This window comes from Clinocottus analis, unplaced genomic scaffold, assembly GCF_023055335.1.
Source record: "Clinocottus analis isolate CAN_PGR_092001 unplaced genomic scaffold, fCliAna1.0.p SCAF_13, whole genome shotgun sequence".
NCBI classification, from domain to species: Eukaryota; Metazoa; Chordata; class Actinopteri; order Perciformes; family Cottidae; genus Clinocottus; species Clinocottus analis.
In genome coordinates, this window is record NW_027175854.1 from 8,855,308 (window position 1) to 8,878,450 (window position 23,143).

Here is a 23,143-nt window from a genome sequence, read left to right on the forward strand (position 1 = left end):
TGGCATGTGGAAAAAAGGGGACTTATCATGCTGAGGCACGTCACAGTCAGCATGTTCCATTCCCACATAACTTAACCATTAACCATATAATGATCCTTCACACGCCATTGGTATTACAGATCTGTGTCAGTCTGCTTTGTGTGGGAGACAAAGGGCTTTGGGCTGAGCACTTTGTAAATACACACAGGGAGAAAGTCTCATGGTATCCGGTTTTATCACGGCAGCATGCACCTTACACTGTTGCTATCTGGACCTGGAAACTATTACGGGAACTGAAGACTGAAGGCGTGCCTCTGACGTGGAGGAATGAAGTTGAATGGATCACCTGGCTTAATCACACACTCACCTGGGATGAGGAACTGGAAGGGGAAACTGTGCTCGCCTGCCACCAGGGTTCCTGTGGAAAGAGGAAGTCTCTCAGTTAAATGCAAATGACATGTGTGGGTGCAGATAGAGTGAGAATACTCAGGGCGTGTATGTGTACACGATTCTGTTTATTTTGACTTCCCCATATCCCTTCGTATGCAATTGGGAGTCACCTGCTTTCACAGAGGGATGGAGTTACTGAGACAAAGCAGCTTCATTGTTCAGACAGCCGAGCCGAGCCGCCTTTTGTAGCGAGCGAAACTAGCACCTGAAACCAATCAACCGGTGTCGGAGGAAGTGATAACATGTGTAGTTGGCAAAGTTGGAGCATTTCTCAGCAAAGTTAATCAATGATTTACAAGCACAGCGGCACCGTGGGGGCCAGCAGTGATCGACCCAAGGCTAAGTGCATTCTTCTGCTCCGCTGCAACATCTACAGGTCAGCATCGCTGGGTTTTAAAGAAAAGGGCCAGTTTAATGATATATTTCTAAAGATCACGTCTATTGAGGCCATTGATTCCGAGTAAACTAGTTAAAAAAAAGTTATTACAAATGTTACTCAAACAGAGGCAATTTGTTACATTTGTCGGGGACTAGCTGCGGAATAATACACATTCAGGGATGTAGTGAGTATTTACGGCAGCAGGCACTGTATGTGGGATAATTGAAGTTGTGTGTTTTCATGGTGATGAAAGAACATGTTCCCGAGTGTGAGTCCAGGCTCATTGACACCAATGAATCTCTATGGCACAAAGGGTTACGACGTAGCAAACTCTGGATACACAGACAATGCTCGATGGCATTAGTTCAGTTGCAGGTTGTATTTTCATAAGTTTTGTTCTCAATGAGAAAAATATACACCGACATGAACATTGGCAACAAAACAAATGTGTATTTTAACACGTCAGGGTTAAAATACAGCTCTATCAAGCTGCAGTGCAGAAGCAAATGAAACTTACTGACGTGCAATAGTATACGAGAACTTTGTGCTGCTGATCTTATCAGACTACTTGGGGTTTTAGAGGCATATGTGTCATTCGGAGGATGTGAGAGGTGTTTTGTATTCAATTTTGATACTTGTTTATTTCACAAGCTTCCTTAAATTGTGAAGAAGACTATGAGGTACCAAAAGAGCCTTTCCATCCCTCCAACCCCGGGAGCACCTTGAGAGTCGGCTTATTATTTCTCTAGAGATGATCCCACAGCCCAATTAAATTCTTCCAGACAGCAACATGTCTAACGTCTTTAGGGATGGGCACAACTCTTCTTTCTTTTCTTTTTTCCGATAGCATCAGTTTACTGAGTGGAGGTAGACAGTCAGGATGAGGGAAATCATGAAAAGAGGAGCAGAAAAGATCAGGCGAAATCTGTTAACCACGGCATTTGAACCACATTTGAATATCCATCTCATTGGATATCAAGCCTCTACAATTAAAACCTGTTCTACCTAAATAACCACATTAGAAGAAGACTGGTATTAAACTGGACGGCAGAGCAAAAATATGTTTATGGAGTTGTTGTTCGTGGTCCCAGAAGGAATTTTTATAACAAGTTTAACAATCTCAATACTTTTAATCTAGTGCCATTGTTAGGCCAAAATGATATTGGTATTACTATCATACCTTTGGAGAGTTAAGGTAATAAACTAGCCAGTTTTCCAAACAAATGTATCGCAAATTTGAACCTAGTAAATCCAACGCTTGTTTCCATCCACTACGGTGATGTGATGATCAGAAGTTGGATCACAAGATGAGCAGCAGGTGGGTAACCATCATGCCAGTGCAGAAGAAAAGGACACAACAAGATGGCGCAGTTAAACGAGAGGCAGTCGGAATATAAACCGTGGAAACCTTTGTAGAAAAACCCGGATGTAAAAGTGATGTTTGCATTTGCTTCCTGTTGTTTGTCTCAGAACGGTAAAATGACATTTGTGTGGAGCGACGGGGAGGACAAGCTTCAGTGGACATTTCACTCACATTTACCTTATCTGTTTCACACACTTTGTCAGACTGCTTTTCTTTCTGATGTAAATTGAAAATGCACATAAAAACCGGTGGATGGAAAGACTGACTGCAACTCACAGGTTCTGTCTTGGGGAATCAACCAACAGTTACGATGATGTAACTTATGTGCAGTGTCAGTCTTTGAATGCCAACAAATCAAATGTCATTTAACTTAAAACATGTATATAATTCTTAATGTAGTGCTATAAACAACCTACTTATCTTAGAATAGAATAATAAAAAACATAAACGTTTCATTGTTTTGGAAAGACTGATAATAGAAACCCTAAATGGAGGATTGAGTTGAGTAAACAAGACCTTCTCTCCTTAGTTTTGTTTTTTTACATTCTTGCCTCATGGTGTCTAAATATGACATCCATAAATCTAATAAGGTGACACTAAATAAGACCTTGAACCAGATGGTGCAAAGACGTTTCTCGTTTAGCAAACGGAAATAAAACAACGATGTAACCGATACTAACTGCGCACAGATGTGTAATGCATCATCAACGGACAACGTAGAGCATGGAAACGAAGGAAACGCGACAGCATCTCCAGCATGGTCTAAATATACAGCTGTCAGTTTGTAAAACAAGTCCACAGTGTAACCACGACCAGGCTGCGGTGGTGGGAGGGAGATCCTTATGTTGTGAAGGTCATTAACTGACAAAAGTGACAGGGTGAAGAATGGATGCTGACATCACTGGTCTACAACCGCCAAGCATCTGTGGCATACTACATTATCAGTCAGCCAAAGTGAGCGTTGCTGGCTTTGTGTAAGAGTGTGTGTGTGTGTGTGTGTGTGTGTGTGTGTGTGTGTGTGTGTGTGTGGTGGTCTTCAGTCAACCTTCCTGTCTCGCTCCCTGTGTGCCGCTCAGCTCTTGGGGGCAGAGCGGCACATTTTCGCAAGAGAATGGGATCCGGAAAAATGGAAGAGATAAAGGGGCGCGCAGAAGGAGGCTGTGTCATGAATTATTCATGTCCTCCTCTGTTTAGGAGTATGGTGTTTTACACCGTGCAGTGTGTGTGCATGTGTGGACTGAAATGTGGAATTACTTTTTTTCTCTTACTTCAAAGATACTGCAAATGTGGGGAACATGGTGGTAATTATTTAGTTTAATTTATTTGTATTTATTCATATTAATTCCCACAATGTTTTTGCACACTAATGTATTTTTTCTGCAGTTTTTGAGACCAACAATATACCCGGGTTTCAGTGGCAATATCAAAGTGATTAACTTTAAGAATTAACATTAAGTACTTTTCCACTTTTTTAATTTTATGAAAGAAAGCTAAAGTCTTGTGTCAAATTATGTCTAAACACAAGCAGCTGTTCAAGAGCTTTACCTAAAAAGACTGGCAAACATCTAGGACAACCTGAACAATGAATAAGTGTCCAAGACAACACAGCTGACCAGACTGACTGCCAGCTTATACTTGACAGTTTTACAAAATAAGTGTTGAAGTTTTGTTGTCCAGCCCTGTTGTGTTTATCTTTTACTCACATGTCCTATGAATATTTGTTATTTTCATCCTGACTTACACTGACTGTTTGGCACCCTGCAGATTATGTCTATGCTTTTTATATATATTGTTTAATCGTTATACAAGGCCTGCCTTTATGCACCATTCGGCCGACAGCTCATCCAGTAGTATGCCAACTATGAGGCGAGAGTGTTCATGTCTGTGCCCGTTTAATTGTGCAGTCTGAGTAATCCAAGCCTTATCTAAAGCTTAAGTTTTACTAACCCCGTTTGACATTTACTCTACATTTGCTCTCACCGGTGTTGCCATAATGACATGTTCCAATCACCTAGTTTCATAGTAAGAAAGATGGAGCAGAAAGGAGGGGAAACGTCTGTTGTGATCCAATATCAGAATAACTAATTTTCTAACACTTTAGTATATATAAATGTATGGACTTGGTGTAAGCCACATGATGAAGCACAGGGTCCTGGGTGTTAAACATTGATGAGCTTGTTGGTGTTTCCACCGGCATGGATCACACGCTCCAATGACTGCCATTAAGTCAGTGCGATTTGCATTTGCGACACATTTTAATACATGCACAGCACATTCCAACTCCTGGCTGTGGGCGGTATCAGCAACCAATACAAATATAAAAGACGACCCTCGCGCCCAAAAGGTCCAGTAGGGCAAAAAACGTTGCTGGCTTTGTGTAAGCTCTCATTTCCGCAGGGCGAGCGATTGGTGACCGCAAAAAAATTAAACCTGTCCTCTGCGGTGCACGTCCAACTTTCGGATCAGACACTGCTGACCACGACTCACCTCGGGGAGGTAGCATGCGGAGAGACCGGCTGGAGCATGAATACAGGGTGTCCTACTCGGAATGATTGAGGCTTTAACGCCGCACTACACGGCTGTTAAAAACCCACTGCTGCCTCTGAGAGATTAAGCCTGTTGCAGCAGATTTCCCATAAACCAATTAAAGCAAAAGGCTGGAAGAAGGTTTCTGTCCCATCACACGGTGCTGTTATGAGATGGGAGCTTCTGACATGAACAGGGATGAACCACTTTGATCCACATATAGGACGTAAGCTGAGAATCTGCACAGTCGCACAAAGGTGATGTGCTTTGCTGTTAAAACACTGTTCAGAGGTTTAGACCAGTTTCATTCAATTTCTAGCCAACCATTGGATTTTCACAGTGTAGTACACATCATATAGTCTGCAGCTTTCTTCATAGTGAGCACAAATATGACTAAATATCAACAAGCTGCCTGCTTTTGCATCTTCTTTTTTTTTTTTGCACCAAATGCGCAAACCGGAGTGTAATTCTTAGAATCATAGAATAAAAACAATGTAAGGCTTGAACATTATGGTCACCATTGATGCACCTGTGCGTTTATATGTGGACAAACAGCAGAAAAAGCTTTTACAGGCATCACCTTTGTCAGCAACGGACAACGTGCTGTTGAAGTACTGCTCCTCCAGAGCCCATGCGACCTCGTTCAGTTTGTTGGAGATCCCACATGAGCCCTGGCAGTTCACCTTGATGGCTGTGGAAAGAGAGGAGAGAAAAAGGAGTCAATCGACTGTCTGTAAAGTTCACCGCCCTTGTTTTGTCTGGCCATCAAAAATGCTTTGCGTCAACACCTTCTGAGAAACCGTTAACTGTCGCTCTGATTCACTTGTCAAGCCACTTCCTGTGCTTAGCTTGAGCATGTGAAAAACACTTCAAATGTATAATTTTCCTAAGTGTTCCTGGGAACACTTCCATGAGAATCATCATTCACATTTCTTTTTAATTAGAAAGAGGACAGTTGTCCCATGTAAGCGTCACAGTTTGGGTAGCCCAGCACAATATACACTGATTAGCATGACTCATTATACTGAATCATTATGGGCCCTCTGGTGCTGGTCTTGTGCATTCTGATGTGGTTAAGAATCACAACAGACTGTGAATGGAGTTTCTGTCAACAGATGGAGGAGGAGGAGTAGTAACATTATCAGGGAGCTGATAGGAAACTAAAGAGGCTATGAATCATACTGCAGACTGTTCGCCAAATGTCACGCTACACCTGCGAGTCACTGGGGTGATGATGGTGATGAGGCCACAGGTAAGACAAAGAGGTCATGTCAAGATGACTAAAATACAGGTGAAGAGTGATTGAATTCAAATAGCCACACAGAGACATCTTTTCACGGTTGATTAAAAGACCAAGAATAACTTTTGTTCCTGTCTGTCAGCATTAGCATTAGCCGGGGTAGCTGTTTTTGTTATCTGGCTCCACTAACTCTAACAACCACAATCATTCTAAATGGAGGTTATCAAGTACTCTGCAAGTCAACCCAATGGTTTCTCTATCTGGCTCTGGTTCACAATACCAGGGCTCGTGTCTACCGGCAGCTGAGCGGCCTACTTTTACAAACAAAGAGACTAACACTCGGCTAATTAGTGTTGCACCAATCAGACTTTTTTCGTCCTGATACCGATGCCTGGGCTCTGGGTATCGGTCGATAAAGAGTACCTGGTAGTGGTGGTAGAGTAATGCCGGTGTTTAATCAATAAGCCATCTGCCTCACAGCATGGAAGAGGCTGGGATCATTCTGTGAGGTGTGAAGTGGCGTCAGGCTCGACTTTAACATGGCTTTCTTAAATATGACCAGTAACTACAAAGATATACATTTATTGAATTATTATTCATCACGAAAATAACAACACCAGCAACTTGGTAAACAACACTGGTGTCACTGCTAATAGTATAAGGCTGAAATATTGGCATTACACAGCATACAAATATACATGTATATAGGCAAAACATAAATGTAAGGCAGTACACATTAATAGTCAGATATATTGTGCCCCAGATGGGGAAGTGATATTAGGCTAAAAGCCTATTAATTCACTTCACTATTAATTTGCCAGCTGTCCTTTCTGCATTTGGTAAATTTGGTCTAAACTGTGTTGTCTTTAGCCTGGCTCACCTGGCCAAACCTTTTAGTAGTTGTGTAATAATAATTTACGATGCAGCGGAATTTACAACGGCAATCTACCCCAATAAGAAGTGAATCACCGTCACTGAAACGCCTGGGTTAAACCTGAAGTTACCTTGCTAACCCAGCTCTGCAGTGCGTTAACACAGCTCTCCCTCCACCCCCGGTATCACTCCTCCTCTCTTCATCGCTCTTGTTGATCCGTCTATGATGATGTACGCACACGCGCACACACACGTGACAGAAGCCAGAGGATTAAACAGTCCCAGTCTCAGTATTATTTCAGTAATTCTGATAAGCAGACATACAGTCAGACAGATATGGCCAAGTATCGTTGTAAATGTTGTAGTGGCCTGAATACAGCTGAGGGCAGATGGAAAAGTATTGGATTAATTAAAATTTGACCTGGTGGTGGTAGGAGATGAAAAGTCCTCAAAATTCATCCCAATGGGGGGGAATTTACCCTTATGGTCACCATGGATATTTGCAACATTCCCCACAATTGTCTAATACAAACAGAAACATGAAGCAGAACAAAATGTCTACCCGACGTCGTCTTTTTCCCTAAAAACCTGCCAGACCGTATTTGATTCGTATTTTCATTGATGTGATTTGGTCTCTAAAATCCTGCTATGATAAGAGCATGTGAAGTCAAACAACGTGAACCACCGCCTCACACTACTGCGTTTGACCAAGGATGGCATATCAATGCAGGATGCTGTGCTGGTATTACAGAACACACACACACACACACACACACACACACACTCACACACACACACGCAGACGCACACAATCTCTCCTTCTCAAACTGACAGATGGCTGGGCTCTTCACACCGGCACGACTCTTGGCACAGTTTGCTGGAAAAGGAAAAGGGAGAAACCTCTGCCGGTAAAAGCTAGAACCAAAATCTGCCGCTTACAAACAACAAAACAGAGCGCTGCCCTTCAGCCATGCAGACTAACGCACATTTATCTGGTCATTAACCAAACCCCGCAGTCTACTCCTGCAGCCATCTGCCTCATTTTTGCGGAAGAATAATACCTTCATACACATTACCACAGCTTTCTAGAGTCCTCACACTTCACAGGGGCAACAATAGAGGTGTAAAGTAGACAAATGTGATGGGGAAAAGGGAGCCATTCCTGATATTGTTTACAGCTGTCTATTGTGGAAAAGAGAAGAGCTCAGCCCATCAAAAGGTCAGCACAGGGGTAATCTGTTAATGTCCCCTACATCAGCAGCGGTGGCAGCAGCAGGAAGAGCGGCTGCAGCACAGCTGAATAGTGAATAGTTGTGTCATAAGAGAGGCTGCTTTGGCTGAATAATAGAGCCGGACTCTACGCAGACACATGGAGCCGGATGGACCGGGAGTGGTAATGATCTGTCCGATGTCGAGACATAAAAATGATATGTCCTCATGTTTCACCATGGTTAAACCATGAGTGGCAGTAGGAGTCCAAAACCCGAACCTAGAATTTAGTCTTTTGCCTGGTTCTTGATGTTTAATGCCGGCGGAGATTAATTCTGTTCTTGTTCCTGTGTGAACACGCAAGACTTTCACTTTGTCCGTCACGGAAAAATAATTATGCAGACTTCATTGAGAATTACTGACATTGTTACACACACATGCCCATCCTCTTCTGATGTTGGGTGAACGAGAGGCAGGAGATTGAGTTCAGAATGAAGATAACTGCATCGAAAAGAGGCTTGTGACTCGGCAACTCAAACTAAAACTACCAGTGGTCTCAAACTGACGGCCCACGCGTCATTTACGAAGAAGGCCAAGGAGGACGGCGATGCTGCAGTGAAGGCAAGTTATATGTGTGGTGAGTGAGTTAATCGCCAAAGCTGGAAAGCCGCGCACTGGAAGCATTGCGTGTTGCATGTCGCTTATATGCTGTGTACAGAAAAGAGCTTGTTCAGCAATATCTCTCGATCGATGAAACACAGTGGCAGAGTGACATTTATGATCCGTTACGCGAAAGAGCCAGAGGTTTCACTGCACACTCCGTGGTGCTTGACGAAAGCACAGACAAAACCGACACTGCCCAGCCAGCCATATTCATGAGCGGTTTTAATGGTCAATTCCAAGTGGCAGAAGAATTACAGAGTCTGAGTCCAATGCACGGTCGCAGCACAGCCAAGGATACATTTTAGGAGCTGCTGCGACGCGATTGAGCGAGATGGTTTACCTTGGAACAGACTGGTGGGCATTACCACGGATGGAGCTCCTTCTGTGGCCTTCAAAAAAAAAAAAAGGCTTTGAGAGGGTCTGCGGCAAAACCACTGGTTGTTTTTTTATTTTCTCATCTTTTTATTTTATCGTCACCAGCCCATCCCTAAATATGATTATGTCACGATGACGCCTATAATAGTCAAAGAATCTCCACAGTTGGGCACAATTATACTAAATGTATTGCCTCTCTAAAATGCATTTATATGTCTCTGTTTAATAAATTTAGTTATTCTCTAATTTGCGTTCAGAAGACTTTCATGAATGTATATTTGCATGTCATAGCTCTGTACCGCCTTCGTTGGTGGTACAGAGCTATGACTTATGATAAAACTGTTATATGTAGCAAAGTAAGATCTCTAAGGTATGTTTTAATTGATTATAATAAGAAAGGTTGGAATGACGTTAACCAAGCTCCAATCATGGTTTAAGAGTCTGCTTTTGAACAGCAACCTCCTTCAGTGTATACCATCTCAAAATAAGTCATAGCTATTCACAGACTGTGTGGGCTGAGACGCACAAGAAGCCTAATTCTTATTTCTAATATATACATTCGCACATGTTTGCAGTCATAATATCACATTGAAATATGTCATAGTTAAGATCTGTAAATATGGAGCAATAGTGCATTTGAATGTGCCAGAGGAACAGTTAGGCTTCCAGTTTAGGCAACATAAACCAACAACATGCGACCCGGTAATATACAATGCACAATCCAGAATAAACTGGAGTAAAAGACTATACACATTATCTTTTCTTTCTTTCTCAGCTTGGATAAGCCAAGCATGAAACACATTGTCAATAAGAAGTGCTTTCTTCTTTTTTAAATTATTTATGTATATTGACAAATACAATGTGAGTAACAACAGATGGATGAAAAAGTCTGAGAGTATTATTGTGCAAATTCAGGAGATTAATCTAGCAGTCACAGATGGCAAAAGGCATGTTCAGTTACATCAAAACCTTAAAATGCAATACATCATCAATATGAAAAAGTCATGGCAGCATTTGGTAATGAAAGGGGCCAAATGCGGGGACAATGTGGTTCATGATCGGTACCCGGACAGTTTCACTGAAATTGTTTTCCAAATCAATTTGGGGCAAAAAATAGACCTTGAAGTTCCAGATTTATGCGGAAATTGTGATCTACGATGCCCAGCTCAAGTGGTCCAGAAATACTCAACTCAATTCACGAGATTTGGTTTGGTTTTGTGAAGCCGACAGTTTCAAACTCGTCTACACACCAGCAGCTATGGATCACACCTTGCTGCTGCCAGCACAGGAATCCTTGCCAGGAACCAGCTCTCCACAGATTAAACCACAGCCTGAGGGAGAACAACACTCAGTAGTAAGAGAGAAGCCAGCAGCACAGCTCTGACTCAGCAGCTGCCGGGATTTGTTGCCAACACACTGGAGTCCGTCCAGGTCGTCTCCACGGTTCAACGAGAGTTGCTGTAGGCGGAGATGATCCCGGTGCTGCTACTCATTAGATTTTCACGCACTTGACTAGTGTGGGCAGACATATTCAGGAGAGAGGATGCAATCCACGGCGGTTCAAGATCTGGCTGGCGAGACACGACTGCTGTGTTGTGTCTAATGGTTCTGAGATGTGGGTTTGAACAGGGTTTTGGTAGGGCATGGAGGACGCGGGTGGGAGGCAAAGGTGTGGTGCTGATGAGCATGGATGCCGATGCTGATATAACATATGGATGTAATACCATCCAATACCAAAACGTTACTGAAAAGGAGCCAAACCTCTAAACCTTTTTGAATAAGTCAAATATTGATTATCAAAGAGTCAGAAGAGAAGATTGAGAACGAGACCAGACGTTCATGCCAGCTGCTGTTGTGTGTGTATATATATATATATATATATATATATATATATATATATATATATATATATATATATATATATATATATATATATATATATATAAATATAATCGACACATTATATAGATAGATAGATAGATAGATAGATAGATAGATAGATAGATAGATAGATAGATAGATAGATAGATAGACTAGACTAGAAACTAGACCTGGCTTAACAACTACTGTTGTCATACAGTCTAGCATGATGGTTTAGCCTAAAATAATATTTTAAAGATAGATATAGATAGATATTTCTCCCTGGTAATATAATTTGTGCCACACATTATCTTTCACCTCTCCCTGTGCAGGAATGTTGTCCTTCAGGGCACTCTTTCCTGGAAATATATGCCAGTTACACAATACTGTTGTTTGCTCTGTCACCAGCTTTTCAAAACAAAAGCACAGCTTCACTTCCCGATCAAGTTACTATGTTTGTACTCCGGCAAGCATAACAATGCTAAACATTGAGTGAGAGAATAAAGGACTTCTGCAACAACAGTTTGAACTTTTCCAAGAGGAAAGAGGCCGAACTGTTTCTGTGGGAGAAAACCATTAAGTCAGAACTTTCTGCTTGTTGCGTCAGGACATGGGAAAATGAGTCAGCTTGGGAGGGGAGCTCACAATGCTGATAATGTCGGCTACTTATTGACACTGATTACGCAGAGTCCAGCTTCAGCTAATGGCTAAGGAGCACAAAGGAGCCTCAGTTTGTTTAAGGTCTGAACTTTACTGGGAACAAAGCAGAATGTGGAAACCCCCGACTTCTCAGACACAACACGGCGGAGAAGAACCACGGCCACTAGGATTTCATCCTGAAGTGGGTCATGAGTGCAAATGAGAGAAGATAAAGAGTTGTTTGAATTGCTTGACTTGATCAGCATTCCTCACATATGCTGAAAAACGGCTCCTCAGACGTCACGTAGACATTCCAGCATAATGAGGCACGGAAACTCCCAAAGCGGTGTCTGTGTGATAAGACTGGATTGGTTTTAAAAGAACCTGCTGTAGAATGTTGAAAACCTGCACAAGCGGATGCAAGCAGGTCAGTCCGTTCATTTGGATTGATTAACCTGACGGGTTTGTTGTAGGACAGACTATTCTGTGCTTGCTTTATTCATAGAGAGAGTCCAACAGAACAATACTGCACAACAATGAATGGCAATTTAGTTTTTGCCGTGTCTCTGTGAGACTCATTTGAGCGGCGAGGTCAGAACAGAGAGAACGCTTTCTAGTTCGAGTTTTGAGAGAATTTTCTTCTGGCGCCAACTAAAGCCGTGAAGAACAGGGAACAAAATGTAACAAGAACCACTGACCCTGAATGTTTCTAAATAAACCTTTTTGTCAAACCATTCTAATGTATCTTTTCCACAAAAAACCTGAGAGTTCACATCCTTCACTTTGTACAGGACAGCGCGAGTAATCCAACGCTACCTTCACCAGCCTCATTAAATCTTTCGGCGCTGCAAAACAATTAGTCCTTCTCTATTTTCCAACATCTCCTTTCTAATGCGTCTCAGCGAGACATATCAAACGCAGCCACCTGATCTCATGATCTATCACTCCTGGCTGTAAGGGAATCCCCCTGCTGCCGAATAGAGCCGGGGCTGTTTGGTTCAGACCTGTGCCGAGTTACCGCTCCGTTTGATCAGGCAGAGACGCTTCAGTGAAAGCAAGAGAACATTAATGTGCGGCTTCATGCCCTCCATCGCGGATTTTCAACTGTCAATTAAGAAGCAACAGGGAACAAAAAATAGAGTTGAAACGTTCATTTTGTGCATTTTGCACTGACAAAGCATGAAGATGAGGCCAATCAGATCTATTAGACAGTTTGAGGCGGCCTTTTGCATGATTTAACAAAGTTACTGTGTTCTTTGTAACTCACTGTTGTGCCACTGGTGTATTGAACGATATTAAAAGACGAGACGTACAGCATGTCAATTGACTGAGTGCATTGTGCTGGTTATTTATTAACAATTAATCCAAAGACTGTATGCAATTTATCTCAGTTTCCCTGGTCAAACTGTCTGGAAAGTTCCAGACAGTCTAAAAACTGGTTTCAGCAGTCAAATGGGACCACTTGTCTGATGCAATCTGCCTACTTGGCTACCCAGCGTCCTTTGCTGCATCACACCTGTAGCCTTGACGATGTGCAGATCGGTTTGGTGGTATGAATCCTCTGCTTTGGCCTTTACAGTCACCGGGCCTCAGCCAGCACTCTAATCCACCTTCATCAAACCACCAAATGATTGAATCTCCTTCAGAAGAATGGTGTTCCAGAAGAGTTTAATCAACTTAGATAATGTCTGACTGTAACGTGAACTGCACACCCTGCTTGGAAAGTAATCTGTCAGTGTTCAATCACGGACCAGCCCGACACTCACTGCCCTAAGTGGCTGCCGACTGGCTTCCAGTGAGTTTATGACGCTTGTGCTTGCATGTGTTTGAGTTTAGGGTGCATAAACATCTGCATGTACAGCGCACACAAATCCCCTGCACAAATGCATGAGAGGCTTATCCGATGCAAAGGTTACATCATAGGAAACCACCAGCAGACATGTAATCGTCAATCTGCATCCTCGCATCCACGTCACCACATCGTGCCACGAAATTCATACCACGGACGTTTCTCGGCCTTGACGTCCAGACGGACGTCATGGCCGGAGGAGACGTGAGCGCCGTCTCTGCGTTCAGTCTTTGAGGGTAATGACACATTTAGCAGCTGCATTATGACCTGCTTTTCATTATACCACAGGGCGCAACAAGGGAATTCATTATTTCATTCTTGTCAATTTTAGGTCAGGGATGTTGAGATGAAAACTGAGGCAAAAAATATTTAAAACTCGGTGTAATCGTGACAGTTAAGATCACCAAAACAATTATGAATCACTGCAAGTGTGACGGAAAATTTCCACCCTGATACTACTTTTTATCTTTGGAGGCCCTACTCAACAACATGACCATAAATAACATTTATGGTTTAAGTGCCTTGCTGAATGGTCACAGGACGTATGTTTCTCCAGACACAGATGAGAGGTTAGTCATCCTTTTTCAACCAAACAACTCAACTCGCATTCATTATATTTTGATGTTCCTTGCTCAAGCTGATCTTCACTGTGTTTAGTATCAGCAGTGAAGATATATTTACTCTGGTGCAAAGTACAGTCGTCGGCTTTAAGAAGTGTGACGCGACATTTGGTATCAGCGGACGCCCAACAGCAAGCTTCAGACCTCTTCAAATCCCAGCTGATTTCCGGAGAAGGGTGTGTTTGACCTGCTTGTGCAATTAGTGACGTTGAGGAACACATGAGCCGTTTATCATGAGCTATGAGTTTGGAGGAGGGCAGACACAGAGCTCAGTGTGTTATTAACATATACATTTCCATGGATTTTCGGGTGTCATGAGGAACCTTCTGAAAATTAAGACAAAGTGTCATGAGGCCTGATATTAGTAAAACAAACCTGAAACCATGCTGTTTCTGATAAGGAACACTTACACACACATACATATATAGAGGTTGTGTGCCTTGTTTAAGGGCACCTTGACATAATCAAGATGAAGGGGCTGTTCATTTGAACCAACCAGACAACTTTCCCGTCACCACAAACTCTCTTCTGAGACTCCAGCTTTGTGAATGGACCAAATACAAGTGTTTGTCTGTGACAAAAGACGAGCGCTGTCTCAAAATGTGAGGAGGGAGAGGTCGATAGAGGATTACCAGCATGCGGGAGGAAGATAAAACGATGATTGAAACCTCTCGTAACTGCTCAAAAAGCTAAACCACATGCACATGCACACACACACACACCTCTAAATATGGGCTATAAAAGACTTAATCTGAGTGTCCTGCAGTGAGTTATTCAATCTGGTGTCTCACTTCACATCTACCACAACTTCAGCCCTTTAGACGATGAGAAATTGTGTGCTAAAATAAGCCCTGAGAATTTATCACAATAGATGTATCTATACATCCAAAACTATGAGAGAAAAAGAGGCATAAGGCTTCAGGGTTCCTCTGCCAGCGAGCAACATGCCTTCACTTACGGTTCTCTAATCCGTTGTTTACATGAAAATATGAACCATCGCATCTTTAAAATCCAGTTAGATTGAAATTATTCATTCAGCATGTGGGGAATACATCACGTGATTACAAGACCAACATGTCTTATCTCCCAGTTGATATGGAACACTTCTATCTTTAGTTCCTTTGTTAGCGCTAATCAACGTTTTGTTCCACTTCCACATAGAGTGACATCCTCTCTTCAAACTCGCTTTTACAAAGCATAGGAAGTAGGACAGTTTTTTAGAGAGAGGAAGAGGGGGAGTGATTTGCGTGGGGAGGAGGGGGTCTGTACTTATCAGGGGGAATGAGACAGAATCCTCTTATGACAGACCTAAATAACCAGCCGTGGGGTTAGGCTCGGTTGGTTATGGGGGTCAAAGGATAGTTATTATGAACATGACTAAGTCCACGGGGAGAGGGAGCAGCTGGGGCCAGGATTCCCAGCTGACAGCACCACTCCTATGGGCACAGTGCTCTGACTGATGAAGTACTGTACACAAGGATCGATGCCACCCGCCCACACACAAAGGAATCAGAGAGAATGGAGTCACTGTTAATAACACTGAGTAATCATATGTCACGTTCTGGACAAAAGACACTGAAGTCAAGAGGGAATAAAAAACCCTCCAGTTATTTATGCAGACAGTATGACGCTTTATCGTTAGCAGGTCTCAAAGGGCATACAAAAAAAACAGAAGGCAGAAAACAAGTGCTCTAAAGAATCGGACCAAAAATGAGAACAAACTCCAGAGAAAACACAAACATAAACAGAATGTATGCTTTGCCTCTTTTGTTTTTACTTACTTTAATTAAATGTCTTAAAATAAAAATGTACTATTCTTATTCCTATTAGTAGTAGTGGTATCAATAGTGTCACAACCACCAGTACTACCTGCATGAGTAACACTTGAAGTAGCGGTAGTAGTTGCAGTGGGAGTAGTATTACTACTTTGTACTTGGTCATATTAGTAGTAGAGACAGAAGTAGTAGTAGTTGTAACAGGGGTTGCACCAGTAGTGTTGTAGTTGTGGTGTAAGTAGTAGTCGTAGTAATAGCCACAGTAGTAGCAGCACATAGTACTAGTAGTGCTAGCAGTTGTCATAGTAGTATTATTAGGAGCAGACGTAGCAGTAGGATTATATCAGCTCTGGACACATTAAAAACAATACATTTTTGACACATTATTCATCCTCTTAACCTTTTTCTACTGAACTGTCCTCAGGATGTCTCAGTGCAGTACTTTCACTTTTCAGACACGTCACTGTTACGTCCTCGGGGCAGTGATGTCATGATACATTCAGCCCCCCCCCCCCCTCCTCCACACACGCCTCCCCCACCCCCAGTCTCGACGGTCACACAGAAACTCCGGCCTGCAGGGATGTCCTCATGAGCCAGATCAAAGAGATGCCCACACACTGGTTTCGTTGATTTATTCCTCGTCAATCTTAGTTTTCTTTGAGTGTTTGCCTTAAGGAAGCCAACACAGTGATGAATGAAATGCTAAGACGGCTCCAGTGTGTGAATCCAGCTCGTGTTAACTATTTCAGAGAAGCGTGCAACTCCACACGTACGTGCTGCTGCCTGCACCGTGCTAGAGGCCAAGTAACCAAGCTCAAACTGGTCGATAACTAACATACCTGCTGTCACTTCCTACAGTCACATTTTGAGGCAACACTAGTCACACAAAAATCTGGTTTTGGTTTCCTGCAGTGTCACCAAGACACTAGAGATATTTACAGAAGCATGCCAGTGATTCAGAGTCCCACTTACTTACTTACTGGGGTAACTTACCAGAGACATATGAAAAACAAGAAATCTAAACAACGGAAGTTGAGGGAACAGACACCCATTGAACATTGACCACACGTGTGAACAGGTGCTGACTTGCACTGAATGGAACAAACAATGGCGGCTTAACCCACAGCCACAAAAAGAAGACTGACAGTTGCTAATTCAAGTGACGTTTTGACTGAAACGAGGGGCTGCAGAACGAGTAAGTAATTCTCTGTGCACTAAAGCTGTAAAAGTCAAAAGGATCCATCGTCACCTTGAAAAAGTGACTCTTACGATATGATTCACAAACCACAAGTCTAAGTGTGTGCGAGTGTGAGCCTAGACATGCCTGTGGCCAGTTTCGTGTGAACTCGAGGGGGCGTCTAGCCTTGTTTACATAAAGCTGGTGGTTTGTATCGCCACAGATGATGATTGGGTTTCAGTGAATGTTTGTGTTGCTGCTTTGCTGAAAGCTAAGGGAGGCTCCGCTACGGTCATCTGAGACACAAAAGAACTACACACCTAAAATGTTGTCATTTACATTCGCCGCCTTTAAATTCGACATTGATACACAGTGGGGATTTAAAAAAATGATTTTTAAAAAGACAAATGAGACTGCAGACGCGCAGGAAGTCAGGTCAACTCATCTTTTGCTCAAGTTGATTCATTTCCTGTTGAACTTGCCACTTCCTTTCCAAGTGCAGTCCCGAGGGTTGTTTTTTTTTCAGCCTTTGGGTGTTGGTGCCCGAAAGCAGAACGCCAATACACGTCCCACATGGAGTGAAATGCCCGCACAAGCTGAGAGACTAAGTCGAAACGGCAGCGTCTCGTGTATCAGGAGACTACACATCCTCCTTAGTGCAGGGCCGACCAAGACACGAGGGGAGACTGAATCAAACAGACGGACTGGCTACGTCCACAACCTCAGATCTATAACACAGCATTAACACGGAGGGATGCCCCTGCGGCTTTCTGTCAATACCCCAAAATCAGCAGTAGCGAAATCTAGTTGTTAGAGAACATCTTTAACAGGACCGATATTGTGATAATTTATATGCTTCTGAAAAACACATAAAATGCTAGTTTTGCAGATATTGTGCCAAATACAGTTGAGGACAAGTTATGAATTTAACCTGATCTTAAAAGATGAAAATTAAGAAATTGCAAAAATTATTGAAATTCCTCCTGACGGGTGCAACGGCAGGAATGTGGAGAACCAATTTACGGCAGTTCAAAAGCTATCAATACATTTTACTCAAATTAGACATTTACTGTACTGACAGTGACATTGAACATCGCCATGGATTGTAAATCATGTGCTGCAGAATCATGGTATATGAACAGAATTTCCAGTAATACAAGGTATAAACTAGGTCATAGTGCATGTCCAGCATTATGTGTCAGTAATGTATGTAAGTGGATCATTCGCGCACTTTTCATTCATGCTGGAGTCTGCTTTAACGACCGACTTTGTGAGGGAGCTAATCAATAGAAATGTTATCTAATGGTCTCCATCATCAATAATACAGTGAGGCTGCGAGTTTGTGTTCGACGATATTCAGCATCTCAGAGAGCGTGCATCCGTTTTATCAACCCGCTGTAATTATTGCATCGTACAACCTGGTAACTGTACACGCACACACACCTGAATCACAATGCTATGTAAATAAAAACACAAAAAACGGATCCATACAGCTCATATGGTACCACAATCTGTGTAACATAAACTAAGCGTCTCAGCCCAGACACAAACACTCACTCAAAGGATGATAACAATTGAATTGTACAAACCATGTAAATACTGTAAGCTGGCGGTCCTGCCATACAAAACAGAGCTGCTCTTCAATCTTTGGTAAAATTCTTAAAACTGACAGGAACTCTCGACCAAGTGAAATGGGAAGGTGGGGCTGAGCGATATGACCAATTCTATCACGATTCATTCTAACAATAAAGATATATGTCACAGTACAGCATGTTTGTAGAATACTAGTACAGTAGTTTGTATGACATAACCACATGGTTAAGCCAGTTTTTGTATCCGCCAGTGAAGAATTAATTACATGAAAAATTAAAAAGGTACATGGTATATTCTTACTTCATTAAAACTTGAAGGCAAAAATAATCACATCAAAGCTGACTGGACCGGGGTAAATGTAGTACTCTCCCTAATTACTGTATCATTATCTGACCTAATGAGACGTCGGTCGTCAGATAAATAACAACAAACCAGCAACTCCTTTGTCTTCCTCTTCTCAAGACACAATAAAAGGAGACGCATGCATTTCTCGTCTGATTGATGCAATCATCAGCGCTCGCAGTTAAAAGGGGTGATGTCACTGTTACACATAATGCAGCCTCAGCATTTATAGTACATTAACGGATCGGCTGAAAGCTCCAGATAAAGCCCAGACAGGTCCCCTCAGTTGGAGTACCTTAGGCCCGGGAAAGTGGACGGAGGCAAAAAAAAACACCATCTTGTACGTCGCCTCTTGAAAGACACGATCACAGTTAAGATATAGAGTCATTTAACGTTCTGTAAGAGAAGGCAAGCGATTGTGTGTACTGTAAAATACCCCATGTCGTTAGTACCTGTACTTCAAGAAGAACGGTGTCTCAATATGCAACAGTGGAGGGTGATCTCTCACCTCCCATTACGTTTCCCATATGGTTTGGTTTCAGTGTTGGCATCATAATTATTTAGGCTGGATGTCGTATTAAACACGATCACGTACGCACCAACATGCACTAAAAGGCAGCGAGGCCAGCCCTGAGAGGGCAGTTATGTAAATATTTGGCTTTATCGTCATACAAATGTGAAAACCCTTTGATTTGAAGTGATAGATTCAGCATCTAAACAAGCACTGAAAGCACACTGTGGTTGTTCACACATTGCTGCAGGCGTGACCGCGTGAAGTCATGAATTACGGAGAAATGAAAGTGGGTGGACAGACCGTACATTAATGCAACAGACACTATGGCACACATGTAAAGGCTGTTGCATTTATTAAATCACACATGAAGGCAGTCAGTCCGAGTCTCTCTGTGTACTCCATTTAGCATCTTAAAAAAAAACACATACAAAAAAAAGACATGTATACACTTGACTCAGAGAAGCTGCTGGAGAGCCGTCTGTACTCTCCAAAGAATCCCCGGCAGAGCAGCTTCCCTCTGCTGCTTTTAAAATTGTGAACGCCGACCTCGATGTCAGGCACAAGCTCGCCTCATGGGCCGTTTGACCTCTGCAGGAGGTCTGACCTCTGCTGTAAGCCATCTGCCTCAGGTCGGCCAGTGCATGATGGAGAATTAATTTCGCTCAGCCTGACCAGCCCACAGGTGGACGTGGCTGCCACGAATGAGATATGGTGTTGCGTTTTTAATCGAAATATACAGAGGATTAGTCTATAAACTGTCTTTTTATTACAGAAAACAGGTATCTGTTTAATAAGTGCATACACGTCTTCTGCTTTTTTTCTGCTCTTATTTTATACACATCTAAAATGAATATTATAAAATGTTGTTACCTGGCTTGCACTTTTCAAGGAGCTCTCTTCATTTACAGTCTCCCTTTGAAACAGAGCCTTAAAGTAGATAGCGGCCCCCATTATCAGACACTAATCCCCACAAGGATCGCTTACACACAATAGATTCTCTGTGTCGCCTTCCTCCATGGCAACTCCAAAAAAAGCTGTCCTCCACCTTGCTAACCCACTTCACCCCTCATTCTCAGAGCTCGTAAAACGAGTTGGTCGCAGATGTTGTCATTGCAACTTTTTGACGGTCCTTTTATACCGGAAGACAATGAGAAGAAAGGCGTCTTAATAACGCAAAAACAAAACAACAACAAAAGTGCCCGACACTTGTTCTGATGCAACAAATTCAAACGGTTGGTCAAACTAAATACAAAATAGATGGAAGTAACATGTTAACAAGCAGGCTGTAGGGTTTAAACGACCCCGACTCCCGAGCAGCACCAGCTAGCTCGCTGGGTCACAACAACAGAGTCCACGGCGGCTGCTCGTGGCGCGTGGGAGAAAAACGCACCGTCCACTCCCCAGTTCAGCACCACATAAAACCGTCATGTCCGCAACAGTGAACACATGTTTATATATGAGCCGCTGACATATACGTGTATGCATTTAGCCCTCTGCACTTCCTCGTGTCGAGCTTCGCGGAAGAAAAGTTTATGGACGTCGAAGCCTTCGCCGCGCGCTTCACTGAACCAGGCGGCGGATGAAAGACTCGCTGGCAACGTTTCCCCCGTCTGTTGGATAAAATGTTGAAGGGAAGCTTACCTTTGTACTGCAGCGCGTTGCCGGTTCGTATTTTTACAGTTCCGCTAATGGACTCTCCCGGACCGTAAACCACCTTGTTGTTGGCAAAAGTGATATCAAATTCTTGAAGCTTTCCCATGGCTCCGCTCCTCCGCTCCTCCGCTCTGCGTCTTTGAAAGCAGCAAGGAGGCGACGCCGCGCTCTCACCTGCTGCCGCGAGCCCCTACCCCTAGAGACTGGTGACGTCACGCTAACGGTCTGGTGAAAGTAATGGGAGGGATGATAACCGATATGGTGTGAGGACTGAACGTGCACGTGCCTTATGTAATCCTGTTGCAGGATCATCATTGGGGGGGGGGAATGATCATACATCCAACGAACAGGGGTTCAAACCAGTTTTGTAACATTTTTTGCGGACCTCAAATTAAATCATGAAGACAATTAACACAACCAAAGAGAGAAAGAAAGAAAGGAAATTGTCAATATTCTGAATACATTTGATTCTGTATACTTCTGATTTGGTGTGTGTGTGTGTGTGTGTGTGTGTGTGTGTGTGTGTGTGTGTGTGTGTGTGTGTGTGCGTGTGTGTGTGTGTGTGTGTGTGTGCGTGTGTGTGACTCTCACTCTTTAGAGCATGAACAAGTGATTTTGAGCTCCAATCACCAACAAAAAAATGTTGGGGATGCTTCTTCAAGAGGTGCTTTTACTTTTTATACAACATATTTTTCAAACTTCAAACTTTCATTAGGGGGTTAGAATCATAAAAGAACCCAAAGATGACAAATATCCTTAGATCAATTCCTCCTTTAACATGGTTGGTTATAAAGTTGTAACACCCAACAGGCTTCAGGTGTGACTGTGATAGATCATGCTGAATCTGATCATGTGACATTTGACTGAAGGAAGGCTGGCCTGCATTCCTAAACTAAGGAAATGTTTCCAACCTGGAGGTCAACAGAAGACGCTCAGAAGGCTGATCAACTCTGTCTCTTTTCAACAAAGACATACTTGTGCCAAACTAAAGTGTTAACTACATCGTGGGACAAAATATCCTTGGACACCACACTCAGAATTTGAGTAATGCATGCCAGCATTTTCAAGTAACACTCGTCAAACACATATAAATGAAATAGCATGAAAATGTTTTTCAACATTTTCCTATAGCTGACACCCTTCCCATCTGCACACACTTCCGGTCCTTGCCTGTACTTCCTGTCTGAATCACTTTCTCTTTCTCCCTCCCTCTCTCATCTCTCTCACAGAGAAAAAGAGAGATCTCTCTCGCTCATCTCTCTCATCTCTCTCTCTCTCTCTCTCTCTCTCTCTCTTGTCTCTCTTTCTCCCCTCTTTCTCATCCCTTTCCTATGTCTCTATCTCTCTCATCTCTCTTTCTCCAACCTCTCTCTTTCTTCTCTCTCTCTCTCTCTCTCTCTCTCTCTCTCTCTCTCTCTCTCTCTCTCTCTCTCTCTCTTCTCTCTCTCTCTTTCTCTCTCTCTCCTCACTGAGACAGACAAACACCACAGTTGCCAAGTTACTGCCTGTATCCATGGAAATCTGGTATGCGCTGGCATCTGATCTGAATCCCTCGTTTTTTTTTGGTGGGTTTTTGTTTACTCGTGTTGCAAAAGCAGCTTGAATAATGAGTCATTTTGACACTGCGAGGCTGAAAGCAAGAGGCTTGTATGTCAGGAGGTAACAGGATGAGATGTGAATGCCATATGTTAGATGCACTGAGCATCAGGGGGAGGTTCACTCGTGCCAGGGATGACGAGACTGCCTCCTGCATGTCTTTCCTGGTTGCAAATTGTGTCCTTTTTAAGGTTTATTGCTTCCTCCACTCATCATTGACACTCAGGCGAACCGTGGTTTGACTGTTGAATTATAATTTGTTTAAATATACAGGTAGAGTGAGACAAAGTGGGACGAAAATAAACCAGCGGCTCCACCTGGTGGGCAATGTTCAGCCGTTTACCACTCACGCAATACTGGAGTGGGTTAAGTCCAGTTAATTGTTCTATGTAAGTTATAGAACTGGAAATCAGATGAAGAATTGTCTGAAAGATGCGATAACAAGATAGAAATTGTAACTGTGTAATA

The 23,143-nt window shown here is 42.8% G+C and overlaps 1 protein-coding gene across 1 annotated transcript in view; it reads right to left on the reverse strand.

Annotated features, from left to right (window-relative positions):
- Nucleotides 1-21,268, reverse strand: part of arrdc1b (arrestin domain containing 1b) — a 29,702-nt gene extending 8,434 nt beyond the window's left edge. The window contains exons 1-3 of the mRNA XM_068574829.1: nucleotides 21,068-21,268; nucleotides 5,278-5,388; nucleotides 347-397 (exon numbers count right to left, since the gene is read on the reverse strand). Coding sequence (XP_068430930.1) covers nucleotides 347-397; nucleotides 5,278-5,388; nucleotides 21,068-21,185 — 280 coding nt within the window. The 5' untranslated portion in view covers nucleotides 21,186-21,268. The remainder of the gene's footprint in view (nucleotides 1-346; nucleotides 398-5,277; nucleotides 5,389-21,067) is intronic.
- Between the last annotated feature and the right edge of the window lie 1,875 nt (nucleotides 21,269-23,143).